The 21,727-nt window shown below is 42.1% G+C and overlaps 1 protein-coding gene across 1 annotated transcript; it reads right to left on the bottom strand.

Moving 5' to 3' along the window:
- Positions 1–1,137: 1,137 nt before the first annotated feature.
- Positions 1,138–14,736, bottom strand: LOC125241670 (centromere protein I-like). Its single transcript, XM_048150248.1, has 13 exons — positions 14,517–14,736; positions 14,158–14,310; positions 12,746–12,831; positions 12,487–12,594; positions 12,059–12,202; positions 10,763–10,822; positions 10,542–10,654; positions 10,111–10,271; positions 7,720–7,877; positions 5,283–5,426; positions 4,573–4,705; positions 3,129–3,300; positions 1,138–1,769 (listed from the first exon to the last, which is right to left on the bottom strand). Exons 1-13 carry the CDS (start codon positions 14,683–14,685, stop codon positions 1,373–1,375), a joined length of 1,998 nt encoding a protein of 665 aa, XP_048006205.1. The 5' UTR covers positions 14,686–14,736; the 3' UTR covers positions 1,138–1,372.
- Between the last annotated feature and the right edge of the window lie 6,991 nt (positions 14,737–21,727).

The following is a 21,727-nucleotide window of genomic DNA, read 5'->3' as shown; positions in this document are numbered from 1 at the left end:
GAGGCAGGTCGAAACTTCGGAGGGCTATCTGTACTGAAAAACGTCGTACGATACACGTGCGAAAAAGAAATTCTTAACTCATGTCGATCTAAAACACTCCCTTCGGTCGTGTTTTAATTGATAACCACTCGTTTCAAACTTCCTTCTTTACGCAATTGTATCGTAATGTACTATTTTACAAGGGGCAAAGTTACAACTTTGCCGTGCGGTTATTGATAGCCGAGCTAGCGAAAGATTGCAATATTCTCTCGCTACGCTACGCTCGCGGTTCAAAAAGAGGAATTAAGTGCGTTTTCACATTATCCGATCGGATGTCGGACCGATACCCCATACATTACGGCGCCATCTTGGATTTTTTCCATTGAAATTCTTCCGATATCTTATTTTTATTTTATTTTCTTTATTGGGGAAAAAAACAGATACAGACCAATAATATTTATACAGACAAGTTATAAAATCTTACTTATAGCCTACATCCTAACACAATTCCCACTAGGAGGTATGACAGTAGTTTTAGGGACAGCATTGTGATCGGAACTAATTAACAAACTTATACTAAGACTTGAACTTAACTTATAAAGCTACATAGATTGTTACCAACAGAAAAATATTAAGAAACAAATTAAGAAGTTAGTTACACAATATTATTGAATATTTTGGAGGCTTAGAACTATAATAATGAGCTTACTAAATGCTTAAATCGTATTTTAGTGTTATTGAAAATGTCAACCGAGACCAGCACGGGAAGCATGGTCGCGCGATAGACGATAAAATAGCAGGCCGTCCCTATCGCACTATTTGTAAGTGCGATAGGGATGGCCTGATATTTTATCGTCTATCGCGCGACCATGCTTCCCGTGCAGGCGTTTGTTGTAGTTATCACACATCCTACGAAGCGGAGCTCGCACCCCAGCGTTAGTGGAAGTCATTGGAACCGCGAATAGGGACTGGTTTCGTGTCCTGTGGTTAGAAGCGCGAAAACTAATAGCTCCGCACAGTTATAATGCCCTGTACATATATTGTACAGCACTGCAGCATCTTGTGCGTTACGTCTGCTTGCGAGCGTCTTCATATTGTACCTATCCAGAATATATCTCGTCGATCATCAACAATCAATCATTTATGCTTCCTGTAATGTACTGTATTAAACATTTATTTGTCACGTTTAAAACAACGCGATGAACATGAGACTTAGTCAAACTATAAGTATAGTTGTTGGTTTCGTAAGCTGTCTTATACTACTCGTACTACTTAAACAAGGCACGCCGAGGCAAGCACTTCACAATCTAGGCTAACTTACGTCAAAACTTTACACTAAAACACATTTAAAGCCAAATTGTACTTAAATTTGTACATACAAGGTTCAACATGTTTAAGTAACCATTTTTCTACCCCAGCCCAGCATGTTTAATAAGGTAGATAAGTGCGTAAACTCCTTGTTTATGACCGCATCAAACCACAACTCATTGTCAGCGAAGGACGAGTCTAAAGCGTCAGTTTGTATGTACATGTACGGAGCGAAGGCTAGATGGTTCCTTATGCTTAGCGCCGAATCTGATTCTGGTATGTACTCTGTTAGTTTTTGAACTACTGTGGGGTGTAACCTTTGGAATACCAGACCGGTCTGTCGTCCTGAGAAGGTGCCTTCGTCTACCAAGCATCGTACGATGTCTGAGGTGTACCCTTTGAGCGCCCTCTTTTGTTCGGTGTAGCTTTGATCTTTCCTGTTCTCCTTATTTGATTGCATCGCGAACATTATTTCTTTGTATCTGAAAGAATGATTATTTTGTCAGTTGCTTTGACAAAAAGCGTGTACCGGAGGTTCTTTATGAAATTATTAGTCCATATTTTATTGCTCTGCCAGATTTCCAATAAAGGGAATTCTAATGGCAAACAGAAATACCATCTTGATTTGATACATGTATAATTGTATATGTTTCATTCATGTTTCATTCGCGAAAAAATAAAAATAAATCAAGTCCTATCGACTAATGCAAAGTAACGAATAATAAACTAATCTTCCAACATAAATATTAATATTCCATATAGAAAACAGTAAAATAAATATAAATATTACTTACAAGATCTTATAAAAAAATGCCATCAAAAGTCAACAATAAATAAGGCCTGGTACCATAACACAATAATTCCAAATAAAGGTATTCGAAAAATTCACGTAAAATACGAAATAATTTAAGCAGAGTGTAATAACGCCATCTGTTTAATTTCATGTTAACTACGAAGTTGAGCGCGTTCGCTTAGCGAAGCTACGGCCTAAAGTAGACTTCGTCCGTATGCTGTTTTATTTGGTAGAGTATAGGTGTAGCTTAGAATCGTTTAACGTTGGCAAATAAAAGTGTTTGTTAAGGCTTACTCTATAGGCGAGACCGTAACTATATAGTCTGATAAAATTTTAAACATGTTCAATAAAAGTTTTCAAATTGCACAAAACAAAATCAACTCTATTCCAGTTCCTATATTGTCTTTAGGTTGAAATTAGTCTGTGAAAGTTTTCACGTGTTGCTTGTAAGTAAATTTTATAGCCAAATCAATGAATCAAACTGTAATTTTCAGAGCTGGTAGGTAAGAATAGAGGGTCAAGCGGCACTTGTACTGTTTGGGGTGAGACTAATGCATGGACTCACGTCAGAATGACGGCTGCCATCTTGTTTAGCAGGTCGGCGGAGACGGTCAGCAGGGGCAGTGTCAGCGCTAGTGGCGGGGGCAGTGCTGGTAGCGTCGGAGGATCGAGCGATAGCTGCGCTCGCGCTATACCTACAGAACGCGCTGGTGATACAGCAGTATGTAAACTGTACTCACGTGAGGATGAGGGCCGCCATCTTGTCCAGCAGGTCCGCGGAGACGGTCAGCAGGGGCAGTGTCAGCGCTAGTGGCGGGGGCAGTGCTGGTAGCGTCGGAGGATCGAGCGATAGCTGCGCTCGCGCTATACCTACAGAACGCGCTGGTGAACGCGCTCTTGTCCAGCAGGTCCGCGGAGACGGTCAGCAGCAGTGTCAGCGCTAGTGGCGGGGGCAGTGCTGGTAGCGTCGGAGGATCGAGCGATAGCTGCGCTCGCGCTATACCTACAGAACGCGCTGGTGATACAGCAGTATGTAAACTGTACTCACGTGAGGATGAGGGCCGCCATCTTGTCCAGCAGGTCCGCGGAGACGGTCAGCAGGGGCAGCGTCAGCGCTGGTAGCGGCGGCAGTGCTGGTAGCGTCGGAGGGTCGAGCGACAGCTGTGCGCGCGCTATTCGAAGCGCGCTAGAGATACAGCTGTATAGTGCTCGGTGATCGTCTGCGAAAGAACAGTTTGTTTTGAATTAGATAACCCTTCGTTTGAGCATTCACTGAATAAAGAAACAAATGGGCTAGTTTCCTACGCTTAAAATAAAATATTTTATGCAGTGCACGAAATGCACCACTCAATTAGAAGAAAAATATGGACAGTAGTTATGTTTAAACATAATTTCCATTTAACCTTTTAACCGCCAGAAATTTTTGATCGAGCGTGCTTGTGTCGCCACCGACAGGTATTGTACCACGCAGAGTAAGGTTGGCATAGTTATGGGAGTTATAAATGGGCTGTAAAAACCAAATCAGATCTTTGTCTTATTTATCAGACTATGGCGGAATGAGCTGGATATGTGATGTCTTATATATCAGACTCTGGCGGTTAAAGGGTTAATAAGTCAAAGAGAACGCTATAAAGTAAATGAATTGATCGTGACGTCATTCCTCAGTATTTCATAGTAATTCCATATTAGCAAATCATTTTGACAGTTCTTAAAAAGAAACTGATTTGACCACAGAACTTAATTTAGATAGAAGAAACAAATTCATATATTTGTATAGGGGCCGAGCGTGTCAAATTTTGTACTGAAGTTGATTCTTGCCTCTAATTTTAAATATGTCTCAGGCTCTTGATTGTTCATAATTTTTGTGTTGTTGCAATTGAATATCACGTAACGAGGCATTTTTTATGTTTTGGTTGACTTCAACTTACAAAAATTTACGCCCGAAAGCTGCAAGCTGCGAGTAAAGACGGACAACTCAGTGGATTTCACTGAGTTCATTTGACACTCTAAGTAGATACGTTTGCTTGATCTATGGTATATATGACATCTGTGGATTTGACTAGTAGGAAACTAAACACTGATTTAAACTTTCACGATTATTACACATAATTATTTTTAAAAACCGGGACTTAATCGCGTATAACTACATATTAAACTAAAAAATAATATCGACAGTCGTTAAATCGAATATCGTCAGTGTTGTATGTCGACAGAGTAACATCCCTAGTGCGCAAACAATAGCCTATTATGCGTTTATCGCACTGATGTGTGTGATACAAGGTTTCGCGCTGTGTACAGACAGATTCGCATCTTATCGAACTTATACTTTTGGTGTATCCTAGTAACCTCCGATTTTCAGTTTTTACTCCTTATCTCCCAATCAGTTAGAATAGTCTGTCTTACAAATTAGTGATTCTGATTTGTGGTATCCCTGGACCAATAAAACAACCAATAAGAACAATATCAATGTTATCTTTGTATTATTACTGTACCTGGATCAACCTGCAACGCTCGGCCACTCATAGTGCTTATAGTGGATGCGACGTAGCTCAGCGCGTCCTTGTAAATGTCGCTCGGCATCACGGGAGACACGAAGTACTGCCTTCTTCGCGTACTGGCGTAAACCTGTAAACAATACACTATTATTTACGGACTATCTATTATATACCTTATCGTTTCGACTGAGTTCATTTAGCACGCTTAGTTGCGTTTGCTTGATCTATGGTACCGTTACCTTTAGTACCGTTTCGTAACTAAAAATTGGTAACCAGCTTCGAAACGGGGAAAAAATCCCAATTCGTAACTGGCTTCAAATTGGAACTTTCTCATTACCTACCGATTTGTAACCACTGACATTCGAGTAATTTTTTAGGATTCCATAGTCAACTAGGTTAACTAGGAACCCTTATAGTTTCGCTCTGTCCGTCTGTCCGTATGTACACCGTCCTAGCTTCGATTTGGTAGAAACTCCGATCAATGACTCAGGCCCAATACGTAACCAACTACAAACAGGGAATTTTGTATTCCCGTTCTGTAGCCAGTTACAAAACTTAGTTACCAAACGGTACCACGCTGGCCCAATACGTAACCGGCTACAAACCGGGAATCTTGATTCCCAATTTATAGCCAGTTACAAAACTTAGTTACCAAACGGTACTACTCTGATCCAATCAAGATTCCCGGTTTGTAGCCGGTTACTTACTAGGTTCGTGTACATGATGGCGAGCGTTCGTAATATGGCGCACTGTTGCACAGGCTGCGCGCGATGGAACATGCGAGCAATGGGCTCGAGCACTGACTGCAGCAACTCTGGATCTGGTTCCACCCACTCCATTAACTCCAAGATCTGCGCAACAGACAGGGTTGGTTTTTGACATTAGAATTGTTAGGTTTATTTATTAATTTATTAAATTTAAACTTTATTACACAATGAAAAAAAAGTACAAATGGCGGACTTAACGCCTAAGGTATACAGGATGTATTTTGTGTGGATCAGTGTGGACACCTATCAGATTCAGTGCGAAAACGGTCTTAAAAGACCTTCCCTCTGTTTCGTTGATTTGCGTTGTAGAATATGAAGAATATCAACGCAACACTGCGCTTCTTTTTTAGCTAACTTGATTATTTGATGTAAATGCGTATAATTTACATAAATATTTAAATATACGGATGTACTTACGTTAATACACGGTTGGCGACATATTTCGAGTCATTTGGAAACCCATTATCAGTACACATCATCATCAGGCATGAGTGCTGGCGACGGCTACCCTCTAAGCGTTCATGCCTGATTACGGGTCTCCAAATCAGGGATGTAACAGATGTGGTTTTAACGGAACCGGAAGCGGAAGCGGAAGTTTTGAATTTAGTTTAACGGAAGCAGAAGCGGAACCGGAACCAGAAGCGGAAGTTATAGATGTTAAAAACGAAATGAAAAAATACCACATAGGTATAACATAAACCAATACTAATTAAATTACCTAGAACTTTTAGGTGTTTACTGTTCAGCCTGTAATCAGCAGTTTGTAATCAGCCTTTAGGCCCACTTAGGTTTTAAAAACGAAAAGAAAAGTTACCTGATATTTTATCCGAAGTATATCAATCATTACAATCCAAAAATTTAAATCACCTTGAACTTTAAGATGTTTAGTTGTTTAGGTAATCACTAAAAACACATAAGAATCCTTTTAAACCTTTATTATGCCGTAAAAGGTTTTAGAAACGAAAAGAAAACTTACTCGTAGGTAGTATAATACAATCCAAAACTAACCAGTAAAAATTATATGTGTAATTGTTAGCACACAATAGGCTACTAGACTCGTATCGAATTTAGAACATCAAGTTATTGTTTTCTGTAGTATTTGACTTAAGAAATCAATATTTATAGCTTGCGGGCATTAAAAGTGCGTGATGATTGCGTATTTTTAATTAAAGATGTGTGTATGTTTTTTTTTAATTATGGACTCCGAAAACGGTGTTGGCCAATGGAGTGACGTCACATAATTCAGATCAACTATGGAAATTAGAGGTAGTAATCTGATCTCCATACAAGCAACCTCTACTTATTGAATTTAAATTCCTAGTCGTTGACGGGTGTGACAATGTGAAATATTTTTTTCTAAATATACTGACGTCATGTCATAGATATTCTATAGATTAATATGGCTTATGTTGTTTTTGCCTGATCACGTAAAAGTAAACTTTAAATAATTTTTTTGCGGCTTTTTAAGTCGTAACAAAATATGGTACTATTTTTTTTCGTTTAATTAGACAGTAATTAATAATATGAGACCACAGTATAAGACATACTTTGAAAAAGGGTCAAGTAGCCTAATTTTTAAATTAAATGGAGTGATTGTAAAAAAAAGTAAACTGTATTTAATAAACAAATTAACAGCTTTATCTCCCGGCAGTTTGCTTCTAAGGGGATCGTAGATAAGCCCTGCACCACTGAATAGTTGTTCACTCGCTACTAACTAGGTGGACAGGACAAATATTGGCGCGCAATGGAATGCAGCGATTGATGTTTAGTATCGCAGCACGTGGAAACGGAGAGATGAGCGAATGACAAGTATAGACCTGTTGGTCTTTGATGTACGCCGCTCATGTCCCACCGTCGCGCTAGGTTCCGACATCCGTTATAACTTCCGTTTGAAAAATAACAGAACCGGAACAGAAGCGGATGTGTAAAACAAAACGGAAGTTCCGCAGTAACGGAAGCAGAAGCAGAGCTCCGTTACATCCCTGCTCCAAATGACTCGAAACATGTCGCCGAACGCGATGTATTAACGTGAGTACATCCGTATATTTAAATTGTTAAATCTGTTGTTGTGTCATTTAGTTCACGTAACGTCCGTTGGCGCTAGTACACGAGCGCTTAATGGCACGCCACGCTATATCCGACCGTTTCTTCTTTTGTATGTTACCTTCCGTGATTTTTCTCACTTAATCGTCTCACCGGGAAGACCAGAGCTGGAAGTCCCCAGCAATATGCTGAGGTGAGGCCATTTCGTGGCACTTTATTACTATTTTATGTCAGTGTAAAATTGTTTAAATTATCTGTGTGCTTTTGAATAAAAAATATTCTATTCTATTCTAAATAATATATCTCACGAAAGTTCAACGTCTATATAGATTACCTCGTTAAAGTAGTGGGTCTCGTCCCACAAAGGCAGTAGATGAGCGAGAAATGCAGTAGCGGCCCTTATGGGTTGGCATAACGTGCGTTGTAGAACAGCTACGCAGTGCAGTGCGTCTCTCTTCTCAAGCTCGCTGTGAGGTGACGCGTCGAGAAAACCTGTCGAGGGAGAACATAATGTTGTAAGCATTTCTAGCCAACGACTCCATACTAATATTATAAATGGGAAAGCGTGTGTGTCTTGTTTGTTTGTCCGTCTTTCACGGCAAAAAGGAGCGACGAATTGACGTGATTTTTTAAGTGGAGACAGTTGAAGGGATGGAGAGTGACATAGGCTACTTTTTGTCTCTTTCTAACCCCCCACTTCCCTAAAATGGAAGGGGGTGGAAGTTTGTATGGAGCATTCCGAAATTTGCGAATGTAACGCGAGCGAAGTTCACAAGCTAGTCATATATATTATCTTCATTAGGCCCTGGCCGTTTTAACTCGACGTCCGCTGCGTCTATATAGTCTGTTCGAAAATGTTCTAACATGGACTTTCTCGCCTTCCGCGGGTGAGAACGACCACAGGCTAAGGGGTTGTGTTCGCGTTGTACTGTAGGAGGGACAGTGGGCCGCAGCAGGCACACTTACAGCCAGTGAGCATGTAGTGCAGGTCGTGGTCCAGCGTGGCCTGTGTGCGTGCGTCGCTCAGCGCGAGCAGAATGCGGCCCGTGTTGTTGCGGAGTAGCGCTCGCAGTCGCGATGCGGAGCCTGTACTGTAGGAGGGACACTGGGCCGCAGCAGGCACACTTACAGCCAGTGAGCATGTAGTGCAGGTCGTGGTCCAGCGTGGCCTGTGTGCGTGCGTCGCTCAGCGCGAGCAGAATGCGGCCCGTGTTGTTGCGGAGTAGCGCTCGCAGTCGCGATGCGGAGCCTGTACTGTAGGAGGGACACTGGGCCGCAGCAGGCACACTTACAGCCAGTGAGCATGTAGTGCAGGTCGTGGTCCAGCGTGGCCTGTGTGCGTGCGTCGCTCAGCGCGAGCAGAATGCGGCCCGTGTTGTTGCGGAGTAGCGCTCGCAGTCGCGATGCGGAGCCTGTACTGTAGGAGGGACACTGGGCCGCAGCAGGCACACTTTTCACAGCCAGTGAGCATGTAACTAGTGCAGGTCGTGGTCCAGCGTGGCCTGTGTATAACACCGAAATTTTCGTAATTTTACAGGAAAGCCCATTTTGTGTCAAAATCGGTCTTGCAAGGTATTTCGAACTACAGCGATACAGCGCGGTTTTAGTGCAGAATGCGGCCATTGACCATCGTGTTGTTGCGGTTCAGTAATAAAAGCGCTCGCTCGAGTCGCGATGCGGAGCCTGCTTCTCAAATCTTTTGATTTTGTGGTAAGTGGAGGGACACTGGAAAAGTGTATAAAGTAACTACGCAGCTTGTGAATGCAAATACACTTTGCGTCTGAACTTAGCCAGTGAGCATGTAGTGTGCAGGTCGTCCGAAAAGTCCAGCGTGGCCTGTGTGCGTACGCGGACGACCTTGCTTTATTAGGGAAAAGTCGAGGGGAAGTAGAGCTGGCAGCGCGAGCAGAATGCGGCCCGTGTTGTTGCGCGAGTTAAGCGCTCGCAGTCGCGATGCGGAGCCTGTACTGTAGGAGGGACACTGGGCCGCAGCAGGCACACTTACAGCCAGTGAGCATGTAGTGCAGGTCGTGGTCCAGCGTGGCCTGTGTGCGTGCGTAACGCTCAGCGCGAGCAGAATGCGGCCCGTGTTGTTGCGGAGGCGCTCGCAGTCGCGATGCGGAGCCTGTACTGTAGGAGGGACACTGGGCCGCAGCAGGCACACTTACAGCCAGTGAGCATGTAGTGCAGGTCGTGGTCCAGCGTGGCCTGTGTCCTCTTTGCGTGCCATACTAGTTAGTTAGTTAGATTATATATTTCGCTCAGCGCAAAACCAGAGCAGAATGCGGCCACTATCTCGTGTTGTTGGTCGGCAGTCCGAGCAGTGTTTAACGCTCGCAGTCGCGATGCGGAGCCTGTACTGTAGGAGGACACTGGGTAATATCAGCAGGCACACTTACAGCCAGTGAGCATGTAGTGCAGGTCGTGGTCCAGCATGGCCTGTGTGCGTGCGTCGCTCAGCGCGAGCAGAATGCGGCCCGTGTTGTTGCGGAGTAGCGCTCGCAGTCGCGATGCGGAGCCTGTACTGTAGGAGGGACACTGGGCCGCAGCAGGCACACTTACAGCCAGTGAGCATGTAGTGCAGGTCGTGGTCCAGCGTGGCCTGTGTGCGTGCGTCGCTCAGCGCGAGCAGAATGCGGCCCGTGTTGTTGCGGAGTAGCGCTCGCAGTCGCGATGCGAAGCCTGTACTGTAGGAGGGGCACTGGGCCGCAGCAGGCACACTTACAGCCAGTGAGCATGTAGTGCAGGTCGTGGTCCAGCGTGGCCTGTGTGCGTGCGTCGCTCAGCGCGAGCAGAATGCGGCCCGTGTTGTTGCGGAGTAGCGCTCGCAGTCGCGCCGGACGCGATACGGAGCGATGAACGCTATACTGAAGTAGTGATACTGGGCTGTGGAATAACAAATATAAGTATAATAGCAAAATACTCTAACGTATAGACGACCGCAAAATCCTTTCAATGCTATGGAAAGACATCACGTCCACTTTCAAATCAGCGATAGAGGCCATTTTGAAATATGGCGTAAACAAAGTCAATCTTAAGTTTACCTGACTACGACAACGCAAAAGGAGGGTTATGACAATGTTAATCACTTATTTGAATACTCAATTACTACTACTAATAGGATATTTCAATAGTTATTAATTCAATTATACTTACTCAGTGAAATCTAGATAGTTCTTTTGAGGCTCTTTGTCTTGGTACTGTTGTGATCCAATGTTCAAAAATTCTATATTAGGTACCAGTGATTCACCCTTCTTTGCTTTTCCTCCCTAAAACACAAAGTTTATCTTGTCTATTAATTACATTCAAACAAAAGAAGTCTGGAAAGATTTAGCTAATTTTATGAAGATAAAAAATATTAAAAAATAAATATTTACCAGCATGGGATTTGTCCACATTAAATGTTGATTCAGAGATCCCTCCTCGTTTCTTTGTTCCTAAAACATAAGAAAAATAGTTATAAATAAAACTACAGTAAGTACAATATTAAACTACAATATCATACACCGTGTTTCACTTAACACTAAAAACCTGAAAACCGTTTGTTCAGAATCGAGAGTAGAATCGATTGAGCTACATCTTGATGGGGGTAATATTTTTATTTAACTTAGTATTATTAGTTATTTTTTATGTGCCTATTCTATTCGTAATACAACATTGTGTATATCGCATTGCTAGAGGTTGTATACCTTTTTCAGTATTTGGGGGTATTAATACTGGCTGGTTACTTGGACGATTATTTTTTCCGCTGCAAGTTTGACGTTGTTTGTCAGTTTAATCTTAATGTTTATCATAAGTCATAACAAATTGAACTCGTACCTAATTACAACCTTGTCATTTTGAATATTGGGTTTAAATTTGCTTACTGCGATTACCTGTCCAATTTGAAGTTTACTGTGACAAAGCTTTAAAGTGTTTTACAGTGACATCTTAGCTGTCTATTGGTAAACCTTATGTCGTTGCAGTAACGTACACAAATAAATAGTTTTATGGTTTATGATGGTAGTTAGCAATTATTTTATTAAGTGTAGAGCTAAAAGTCAAGTAGAGCTGTACAGAAAATTAAAAATTCAATTTAAAAAAAGTAACCATCAGATTAAAAGATGAATACTCTAGATGAGTTTAAAAAAATAAAAATCAGTTGGGGTGTCTGAGGTTTTGAGTGATACCGGAAACACGTTGTATATATGCATTGTGCTCAAAGTGCTCATACATATTCCGAGCAAAGCTTTGCTCCTGCTTTACCAACCTTCTGTACTTCCATATAAAGACACTTTCCACATCTCAATTCTCAAATGCAGAAACATAATCTTGATATCACGCTGATACAGTGTGGATAGTGCCTGTTTTTAAATGGTCTTCTCCATTCATCTGAGTAATTCCCGAAAAATTTGTACATTTGGTGTCTCCGATTTTGATAAAAATTTATAGGCTGATAGTTTCTTATTTGTTACCAGATTTCTATACATTTTCGGTAACAAAAAAAGAAAAGTTTCATACAAACCGATCCTAAGACATTTCGGGAAACCTAGGGGATCTTGCTCAGCATCATGGACTCTAGCAGTCTACCAATTATTATCAAAATCAAAGACGTGATCCAAATGTAGGTACAAACTTTTTGGGAATTGCTGATCTTATACGTTTAAAAAATTATTGCAATAATTTCTAGTTACCTGCCATTTCTTAAACCTAGTCAGTAGGGTGATGTTGCTCTTGAAGGTGGTATGGATGGGGACAGCAGGGATGTCTTCTGGCACACACTCGGGCTTGTAGGACTTGAACAAGCCTAGTAACACTTGCAGTTGTCGACACATGCTCTGAAAAATGAACAATCAAGGGTTGACAGTTTCAGTGGGCATACAGTTTCATGTGCTCTGCCTACCCCGCTGAATGTATGTAGGTTGATGGACACATGACAGGGAGCTTCTGTGTTCAAATGCTGATATCATAGCAGTTCAAAATTCATGTTTGGTTTGGCATTTTTATCCCAAAACTAGACATTGTCATATATTAGTAAAATACAGGTCAAACTTCAGAAATGCACAACAGTAGTTAGTAAAATGGATGAGTGTTTAATAAACTTGTTGTTACGAGTACATACCTTTTTACTTTCTCTCTTCTTGGCATAGTCAAAGAGCTCCAATACTCTCATTCTAGTGACATCTGTTGGCTTTGTAAGTGTGTATACCAATTTCAACACATGGGCAGCCTAGAAAAAAGTGTTTCTTTTTTTAAATGTTCAATGAAAGATAATTTATTCAACGATAAACTATGACTGATGATGGCAAAATAAAATTTCTAGTTGAAATAATTTATTGAGATTAACAAAAACTTGACTGAAAAATTAAAAATAAACTTACAAGCACTTCATAGGTGAGGAAAGAAAAAAAAACTTCATATCCACAGTCTAGAGCAGTAATGTCAACAGACTCACAATCCATAGCAACTGGAAATGTATTGAAATCACATTTATAATAATAAATAGTATAGGATGTTCTTACAGAGATTGACTGAGTCTCACATATGAGTCAAGAAGGGTTGTCTTGTGAGCACTCAGACAACAAAATATGTAATAAGCAAATCATCACTATTTTGAAAAAATTTTGTATCTTCTGTCAATGAAAAGATGTACAGTCAGCTGCAGAGTAAAGGATACCCACTTGCATACAAATTTCTATGTAGGGGGGTATAACTTTTCTCTGCAGCTGACAGTACTTCAACTTCAACTTTGCTTTCTTCCTTTTCAACTTTGAGTAGCAGGTTGAGATACAAGATTTTTACATAGTAGTGACGAAATATATTCATAGAAAACACCCGTGACTCAGTAACAAATAAATATCTATGCTCATCACCAGACATCGGATTCCATGGGGCGAAACTTCTTGACAGCTTGGGACTTCCTATATTGATAAACTCATTTATCGATACTAGTTCTATATACTAGTGACAGCCCCCAACATTGTGTGTGTTTTTTGTAACTAATGTTCTGAAGACCAGTATGAAATTCATACATAGCATCTAAAATAAATAGCGTTGAAATAAATTGTGACGAGTAAACTTTTAAAAACGTTTTCAAAAAAGAAGAAGAAAATTGAGTTCTTATTATATAATGTTTTTTTTATACTACGTCGGTGGCAACCAAGCATACGGTCCGGTGCGGTGGAAAGCGGTTACCGTATCCTATGGACGCCTGCAACTCAAACAGTGTCACATGCGCATACTCTTTTAATAAAAAAATATTTTCTAAGCAAACCTTTGTGTGGTCACTAGTATTTAGAACTAGTATCGATAAATGAGTTTATCGATATAGGAAGTCCCTAGCTGTCAAGAAGTTTCGCCCCACGGAATCCGATGTCTGCTCATCACACAAATAAATGCCAGGATTTAATCCCAGGACCGCAGCTTAACATGCAGGCTCACTATGCACCAGACCAATTATCAAGATTATTATGGCAAAGTATTATGACTTAATGTTTATACTCTGGTGAAACTTACTCAGTAATCCTATGAGGGCTACGAGAGACATTTTATACACATAATACTCCTTTTAACACTAAAAACGTGGTGTGTCACAGCTAAAAAAATATAATTTGATCAAGCTAAGCTATGTAGCATATTTTTAACAGTTAGTAAATGAACCACTGGAACAAGGACAAGGTGGTGGCTCAAGATAGAAAGTCGTGGCAGGATCTTGTGGAGGCCCTATGCACCAAAGGGGTGCCTTAGGACATTCAACAACAACAAATGAACCACAGTAAAAACCAGAAGTTACCTGTTAACCAGTCCAGAAGGAAAGCAATCCTAGTGAAGTTGGTCTGATTTTGTGCATTAGCCAACAGCCATCGCAGAGCATAGTCCACTGTTTGCTCGGTCACACTGTTCTGAGGTACAAGACAAACACCAATGCTGGTCCATTTTGTGATGGCTGAAATTTACAATTTACTCTGTTATTGGTGTTAAAGACACTACACAACCAAATAATTAAACTAGAACCACTAAGTCCTCAATTGATTGATTTATATATTACAGTAAATACTTGAGTATCTAAATGCACTTTACTTTGATAAAATATGTAAGTTGTTATGGACCGATATTCTTCAATAATAGCGAGTATATAAAATAGTTACTTACGTATTGTTAAATTTAACCAAAATATGAACAGTTTATGAAAATCTTCATATTCCAGTCCAACTGTGTCAACTGCATGAGCCAATTCATCGATCTTACTTTGAAACAAATCTTTATCGAAGCCTTTTTTCAGTGACTTTATGTAGTCAATAATCTCGTGTACATCGGACATAATGAATAAATAACAAAAACACAAGGAATAACACGATATTACACAGGAACATTGAAAACACATCAAAATAAATCAAATCCCAGAAAACGTTGGACTTTTGACATATAACACAGATAACATTAAAAAATAAACATTTTTTTTTTCTATAAGATAAAAAAAAATGACCAACATAGATGAAAATTTTAATGAACATGGTTTTATCAATTTAATATATTTATATTATTACATTTGAAATATCACATTTTCGTAATTCTTGTTAATTGCAAATAAACCTTTGAAGAGCATTTTCTGAATCAGTTTTTATTGAATAGCAGACTTCATAAACGCTAATATATCAAACGCCAACTTGTCTATGGCTCCCCACAGACAGTCTTAGGCTCCTCACAGACAGTCTTAAAAATTCATAATCTTAAAAAAAATTTGTATGCAATTGACACTGACAGATCTGTCAGTGTCTTGTCAGTGTCAGTTTGAACTGTCAGATTGCATACAAGTTTTTTTTAAGATTATGAATTTTTAAGACTGTCTGTGGGGAGCCTTAAAAATTCATAATCTTAAAAAAAACTTGTATGCAATTTGACAGTTCAGATCTGTCAGTGTCTTGTCAGTGTCAGTTTGAACTGTCAGGGCCCTGTTTTATAAACTTACAAGTTACAAGTTTACAGGCGTTTTCTGGCAACACTTGCCCCGTTTTTTACAATTTGCGTTTTATAAAAGTATACTGTGTTACAATTTTACAGGTTACAGGAACAAGTGCCTGTAGCTTAACCAAAGACAAAAATATGGGAGTTTAATAGTTTTAAACTCATAATCGAACAGGCGTTTTATAAAAATATTGTAAATTACAAGTGTAGGTTGGTACACTTGTAACAAAAACTTACAGGGGTCTTGAGTCCTGTAACGGCATCTAAGTTGTTCAGTTTTCTCGGTTATTTCATTCAACAGTGTTAATAAAATGATCCGTCTCTTGAGAGATTCTTCATCCGATTCTTCAGATGACGAGATACCGCGACAGCGTCGACCTAGGTTGTTTCGGTCTCGAACAAATTTGGACTTTCGGACGCCGTACGAGTTCAACGAACGATTTAGAATGAACTCCACGCAAATGGAGAACATGCTTGCCGAGATTGGAGATTCCTTGGAGTCCCCGACCTACACCAATCACGCAATTAGCTCGAAGTTGCAGCTCTGCGTTGCCTTGCACTGGCTCGGAACTGGCTGCCAATACCAAGTCAAGTGTGTGCAAATTAAGCTGTCCATGGCGTTGTTAAGGCTATAAATAATAAACGGCCCGAAAAGTACTTCTTTACTACTGAAAACCGCTCTCAACTACTCAATTTTGGCTTCATTTCTGGCCATAGTTCCAATAAAGATGCAATAAATTAAATTAAACTTTTTAAATAAACAGACAAAGCTTCAAAGTCCCGACAGTAGAACGAGTTTTTATGACAGATGTTTTTTTTTTAAATAGTGATGTCCGCCACACCTGTAGATGTCACTTGTAATCGAGATTTACCGTGGTCCATTACAATTGTAAACTTTTGTGTGTATTTATAAAACACCTGTAATCGTGCACAGTGCATTACAGGTACCTGTAGCCTGTACACTTGTAACCTGTAACTTGTAACTTTATAAAACACGGCCCAGATTGCATACAAGTTTTTTTTAAGATTATGAATTTTTAAGACTGTCTGTGGGGAGCCTATGCTTGGCATTAGTCAGTGTGGCTATGCAACGGCACTTTCCCGACATTCTGAGTTAAATTGGCTTGAACACCTCCGCTTTTATTTATTGTTGATAGGTCGTCACACTCGCATTTAGCAGATGAGTAAGCGAAAAATAACAAAAGTGTCCTTGACTGAAATATGTTTCATTAACTTACGCAGGTGTGTGTGTGTGTGTGTGTGTGTGTGTGTGTATATGCGATTTTCTCCCACTTGGGCCACCTACAACCATCCGGCATGTGAGATATTACCTTCACTAAAGTTTCGACTATTACTCGTACATTAGCCCTGCCGAATGCGCTCTGGGGATGAACATCCGACTGTGACTTACTTGCATTGCGATATATGGATGTGGGTAAGGAAAGCTTGAGATTTTATCGACAGAGATAAAAGACATTAAAGTTAGTGTCGTTTCTGACGGTACAAACAAATAATAATAGAAATTAGTAAAGGATATCACATGCGTGTACAGTAATAAGATTTACTTTTTTTTAATATTCCAGGTACAAAGATAATAGGTGGACTGTTCTGGCAACCAAATGGAAAGGTCCTCTTGGAAAAAGAAACAGAGGGAAACAAAGAAAAAGATGGAACGATGACATCACAGAAATCGCAGGAAATAATTGGGAGCATATTGCGGAAAACAAAATCAAATGGAAGAAGATGGAGGAGGCTTTTACCCTCAAGGGATCACACATCAATATATAATAAACAAAATACCTCTAATATAACAAAATAAATATGGGATGTGTGAGAACAAAGCTAAATAATAATAATAATAGCCCGCGGGGGCAGCTTGTGGCGAGCTGACGGTGAGTGGCGACACCGCGGACCCCTATTCCAGAGGGCACTTCCATCTAGCCCTCGCCTCTGCACTTGCCTTAACCGGCCGGCCAGAGTGGATTCGCAAGAGCGGGACCTATGCTCCAGGTTGGAAGTGTAAAATGTCATAACGCCGGCGGCCTGCTGAATGGAACACCAGGAACCAAGCTACCGCAGACTCACCTCTCGACAACCTTTTAGCCACTCTCAAGTGTTGCTCTGTTGTCGCACCGTGCGTGCGGCCGTTTTGCAGGGCCCACTCAATGAGTTGGCGAGTCACCACCTGCCTTTTACAATTGTGAGACTAATTGTCACGGCAGGTGTCCGATAGTCTCCTCCCATAGCCCTTTAACCAGTTCATCCAACTTTCAAAACAATAACCCATGACCTTAGCTCCCATCGCAGCACAAAAGTGCTGCACTGCAATAGTCTTTGCACCTGGCGGGGACCATCTCCGGTTGTATCATATTGTGCGCTCGGGGATGGTATCCGCCACGTGTATCCCTTGCCTTTAGATTAAAATGTCTAAAAGGGCCTCTGTGCTGTTGGCTTCGGCCCCACGCATGCCTCCCAAAGGTCCGGGACCCCATGGTCCCGAGATATGGAAAAGACAGACAAATAATAATAATAATAATAATTCCATAACCGTAAGAGACTAATCGTTAAGACGCTACTTTACAGATATTAATTATATAGAAAGTCAACCAAATCTTGGCATTGCCACCAAAAAAATGCGTGAAATTCAAATTTTCTATGGGAATTAAATATTCCCGTCGCTTTTCGCTTAAAGTTAACGGAATTCAATAATTCGTGTTTTTACACGGTGTATCACAAATGGTGATATGAACTATGAACCTATGACCGGTCTGGCTCAGTCGGTAGTGACCCTGCCTGTTGAGCCGCGGTCCTGGGTTCGAATCCCGGTAAGGGCATTTATTTGTGTGATGAGCACAGATATTTGTTCCTGAGTCATGGATGTTTTCTATGTATATCTATCTATATAATATAAAGCTACAACCCGACTGACATTTTTCAAAAAATAGGCAGAGGGGGTTTTTGCGGGTGGCAGTGTTTGATGTGGTCGTATAGAGTTTGGTCCTGCGACCCCGGATAGATCAGGCCGTCGGTCTACCGGTTCCGGGTAAAAAAATGTCGGACGGCCTGGCCAAACGGCTGGAGTTAGCCGGGGAGTGTTCGACCAAATGTCATAGAGAGCCCTGGGCAGTTTTTGACGCCGCCATTTTTTTTTCAAAATGGCCGACTTTTTTTTTTGTCAATTTTTCAAATTTATCGTAGAGAGCTCAAATTTTGGTCGTAGAATCTCCAAGCGGCCCTGATTCGAATGAAATAAAAAAAAATTGAAAAATGCTACAAATGTGGGAAACCTGGCCACTTTTATTTTGTATGGCAACTTTTAAACCGTAAGAGATAACCGGGGGGTGCTCGACCAAATGTCATACAGGTATCCGAGTAGAAAAAAGTTGCATTAAAAAAAAAATCAAAATGGCCGACTTTTTTTTTTGAAAATTTTCAAAATGGTCCTAGCGCGCTGAGATTTGGCACACGGGTGGACGGTCGCGCTAAGATTAGTATTCAAAAAGATAATTTTGAAAAATTCAAAATGGCGGCCTTTGAGGGCCAATTGAAATTTGAATGGAGGTTTTTCTTTTAATTACCATAGCTCCGTAACGGTACAAAGAAGTGAAAAGTGCTCAAACAAATGTTATACAGTCACCCGAGGTCCATCGAATGGCATTAAAAAAAAATCAAAATGGCCGACTTTTTTTTTTGAAAAATTTCAAAATGGTCCGAGCGCGCTGAAATTTTGCACACGGGTAGACAGCCACCCCAAGATTAGTATACAAAAAGAAAATTTTGAAAAATTCAAAATGGCGCCCTTTGAAGGCCAATTGAAATTTGTATGGAGGTCCTTTTTTTAAATCCCCATAGCTCCGTAACGGTAGGGAAAAGGTTAATAGTGCTTGAACTAATGTTGTACAGTTATCTGAGGTCCATCGAATGGCATTTACAAAATTTCAAAATGGCCGACTTTGAAATTTTTTTTTTTTATTTTCGGTCCGAGCGCGTTCAAATTTGGCACGTGGTAAGAACGGGGGCCAAAAATAGAAATGAGAAAAAAAAATTTTGGAAAAGTCAAAAACGGTGGCGAGAGGGGACAAAGTCAAATTTCCCTACCAGTTTGTATGGAGGTTTTTTTTAAATCCCCATAGCTTCGTAACGGTAGGAAAAAGGTTAATAGTGCTTAAACTAATGTTGTACAGTTATCTGAGGTCCATCGAATGGCATTTACAAAATTTCAAAATGGCCGACTTTGAAATTTTTTTTTATTTTCGGTCCGAGCGCGTTCAAATTTGGCACGTGGTAAGAGCGGGGGCCAAAAATAGAAATGAGAAAAAAAAATTTTTTGGAAAAGTCAAAAACAGCGGCGAGAGGGGACAAAGTCAAATTTCCCTACCAGCCTGAGGGAGCGTTCTACAGCCCGACGGTCATTGCTCCGGTCCAAGTTCCGAGCTGCGTACAGATAGTGCTCCCAAGCAAGAAAATATAAGTAAAAGTGTCTAAAAAGCGACGCGGCGGGCCGGAGGCCGCAGGCCGGAGGTCCAACTTCCCTACAAATCCTACAATCCCCACAGTAACTACGCGGAGGGCCGAAGGCCCGGAGCGTGTCTGACAGGCTCCCAAGTACGCGAAGGCCGCAGGCCGAGCTGCGGGCAGAGTGCTCCCAAGAACGCGAAGGCCGCAGGCCGAGCTGCGTGCAGACTGTGCTCCCAAGAAAACAATAACAAAAAGTATCTAAATAAGCGAAGCGGCGGGCCAAAGGCCCGACGCGGAGCTTCGAAACCCAGCGAAGGCCGAAGGCCGAGCTCCGCGTAGGGCCGAAGGCCCGGAGCGTCCCTGATCGGCTCGCCGGCGGACCGGGAAGTTGGAGTTTAAACACGACCCAATAGTAAAAGTGTCTTAGAGAAGCGAAACGACGGGCCGGAGGCCGCAGGCCGCAGGCCCGTCGTGAGCGTCTCAAGACACTTTTAATATTGGGTCGTGTTTAAGCTCCAACTTACCTACAAATCTCACAGTAACTACGCGGAGCGTGCCTGAGAGGCTTCCAAGCACGCGAAGGCCGCAGGCCGAGCTGCGGGCAGAGTGCTCCCAAGCACGCGAAGGCCGCAGGCCGAGCTGCGTACAGACTGTGCTCCCAAGCAAAACAATAACAAAAGGTATCTAAATAAGCGAAGCGGCGGGCCGAAGGCCCGACGCGGAGCTTCGAAACCAAGCGAAGGCCGAAGGCCGAGCTCCGCGTAGGGCCGAAGGCCCGGAGCGTCCCTGATCGGCTCGCCGGCGGACCGGGAAGTTGGAGCTTAAACACGACCCAATAGTAAAAGTGTCTTAAAGAAGCGAAACGACGGGCCGGAGGCCGCAGGCCGCAGGCCCGTCGTGAGCTTCTCAAGACACTTTTACTATTGGGTCGTGTTTAAGCTCCAACTTCCCTACAACACCCACAGTAACTACGCGGAGGGCCGAAGGCCCGGAGCGTGTCTGACAGGCTCCCAAGCACGCGAGGCCGCAGGCCGAGCTGCGGGCAGAGAGTGCTCCCAAGCACGCAAAGGCTAAACCAAAAAAGCAAATAAGCAAAGCAATAAATCAAACAAGCAAAGGACAAAAACAAAAAAGCATAGCTCAAAACCAAAAACAAAAAGCAAAAGCATAAGCAAAGCACAAAAGCAAAACAAAAAAAAAAAGAACACCGCGGGGCCCTCGGGCCCGCTGCACCTTTAAAAAACTAGTCTATATAACTAGTTTTTTAAAGGTGCGCGGGCCCGAGGGCCCCGCGTGTTCTTTTTTTTTTGTTTTGCTTTTTGTTTTTGTTTTTGAGCTATGCTTATGCTTTTTGTTTTTGTGTTTTGCTTTTGCTTTTTGTTTTTGAGCTATGCTTTTTTGATTTATTGCTTTAGCCTTTGCGTGCTTGGGAGCACTCTCTGCCCGCAGCTCGGCCTGCGGCCTTCGCGTGCTTGGGAGCCTCTCAGACACGCTCCGGGCCTTCGGCCCTCCGCGTAGTTACTGTGGGGGTTGAGGAAGTTGGAGCTTAAACACGACCCAATAGTAAAAGTGTCTTGAGAAGCTCACGACGGGCCTGCGGCCTGCGGCCTCCGGCCCGTCGTTTCGCTTCTCTAAGACACTTTTACTATTGGGTCGTGTTTAAGCTCCAACTTCCCGGTCCGCCGGCGAGCCGATCAGGGACGCTCCGGGCATTCGGCCCTACGCGGAGCTCGGCCTTCGGCCTTCGCTCGGTTTCGAAGCTCCGCGTCGGGCCTTCGGCCCGCCGCTTCGCTTATTTAAATACTTTTAATTATTGTTTTGCTTGGGAGCACAGTCTGTACGCAGCTCGGCCTGCGGCCTTCGCGTGCTCGGGAGCACTCTGCCCGCAGCTCGGCCTGCGGCCTTCGCGTGCTTGGGAGCCTTCAGACACGCTCCGGCCT

Source organism: Leguminivora glycinivorella, chromosome Z (genome assembly GCF_023078275.1).
Source record: "Leguminivora glycinivorella isolate SPB_JAAS2020 chromosome Z, LegGlyc_1.1, whole genome shotgun sequence".
Taxonomy (NCBI): Eukaryota; Metazoa; Arthropoda; class Insecta; order Lepidoptera; family Tortricidae; genus Leguminivora; species Leguminivora glycinivorella.
Note: the sequence above shows the minus strand (reverse complement) of the source record. Positions and strands in the feature narration are given on the sequence as shown.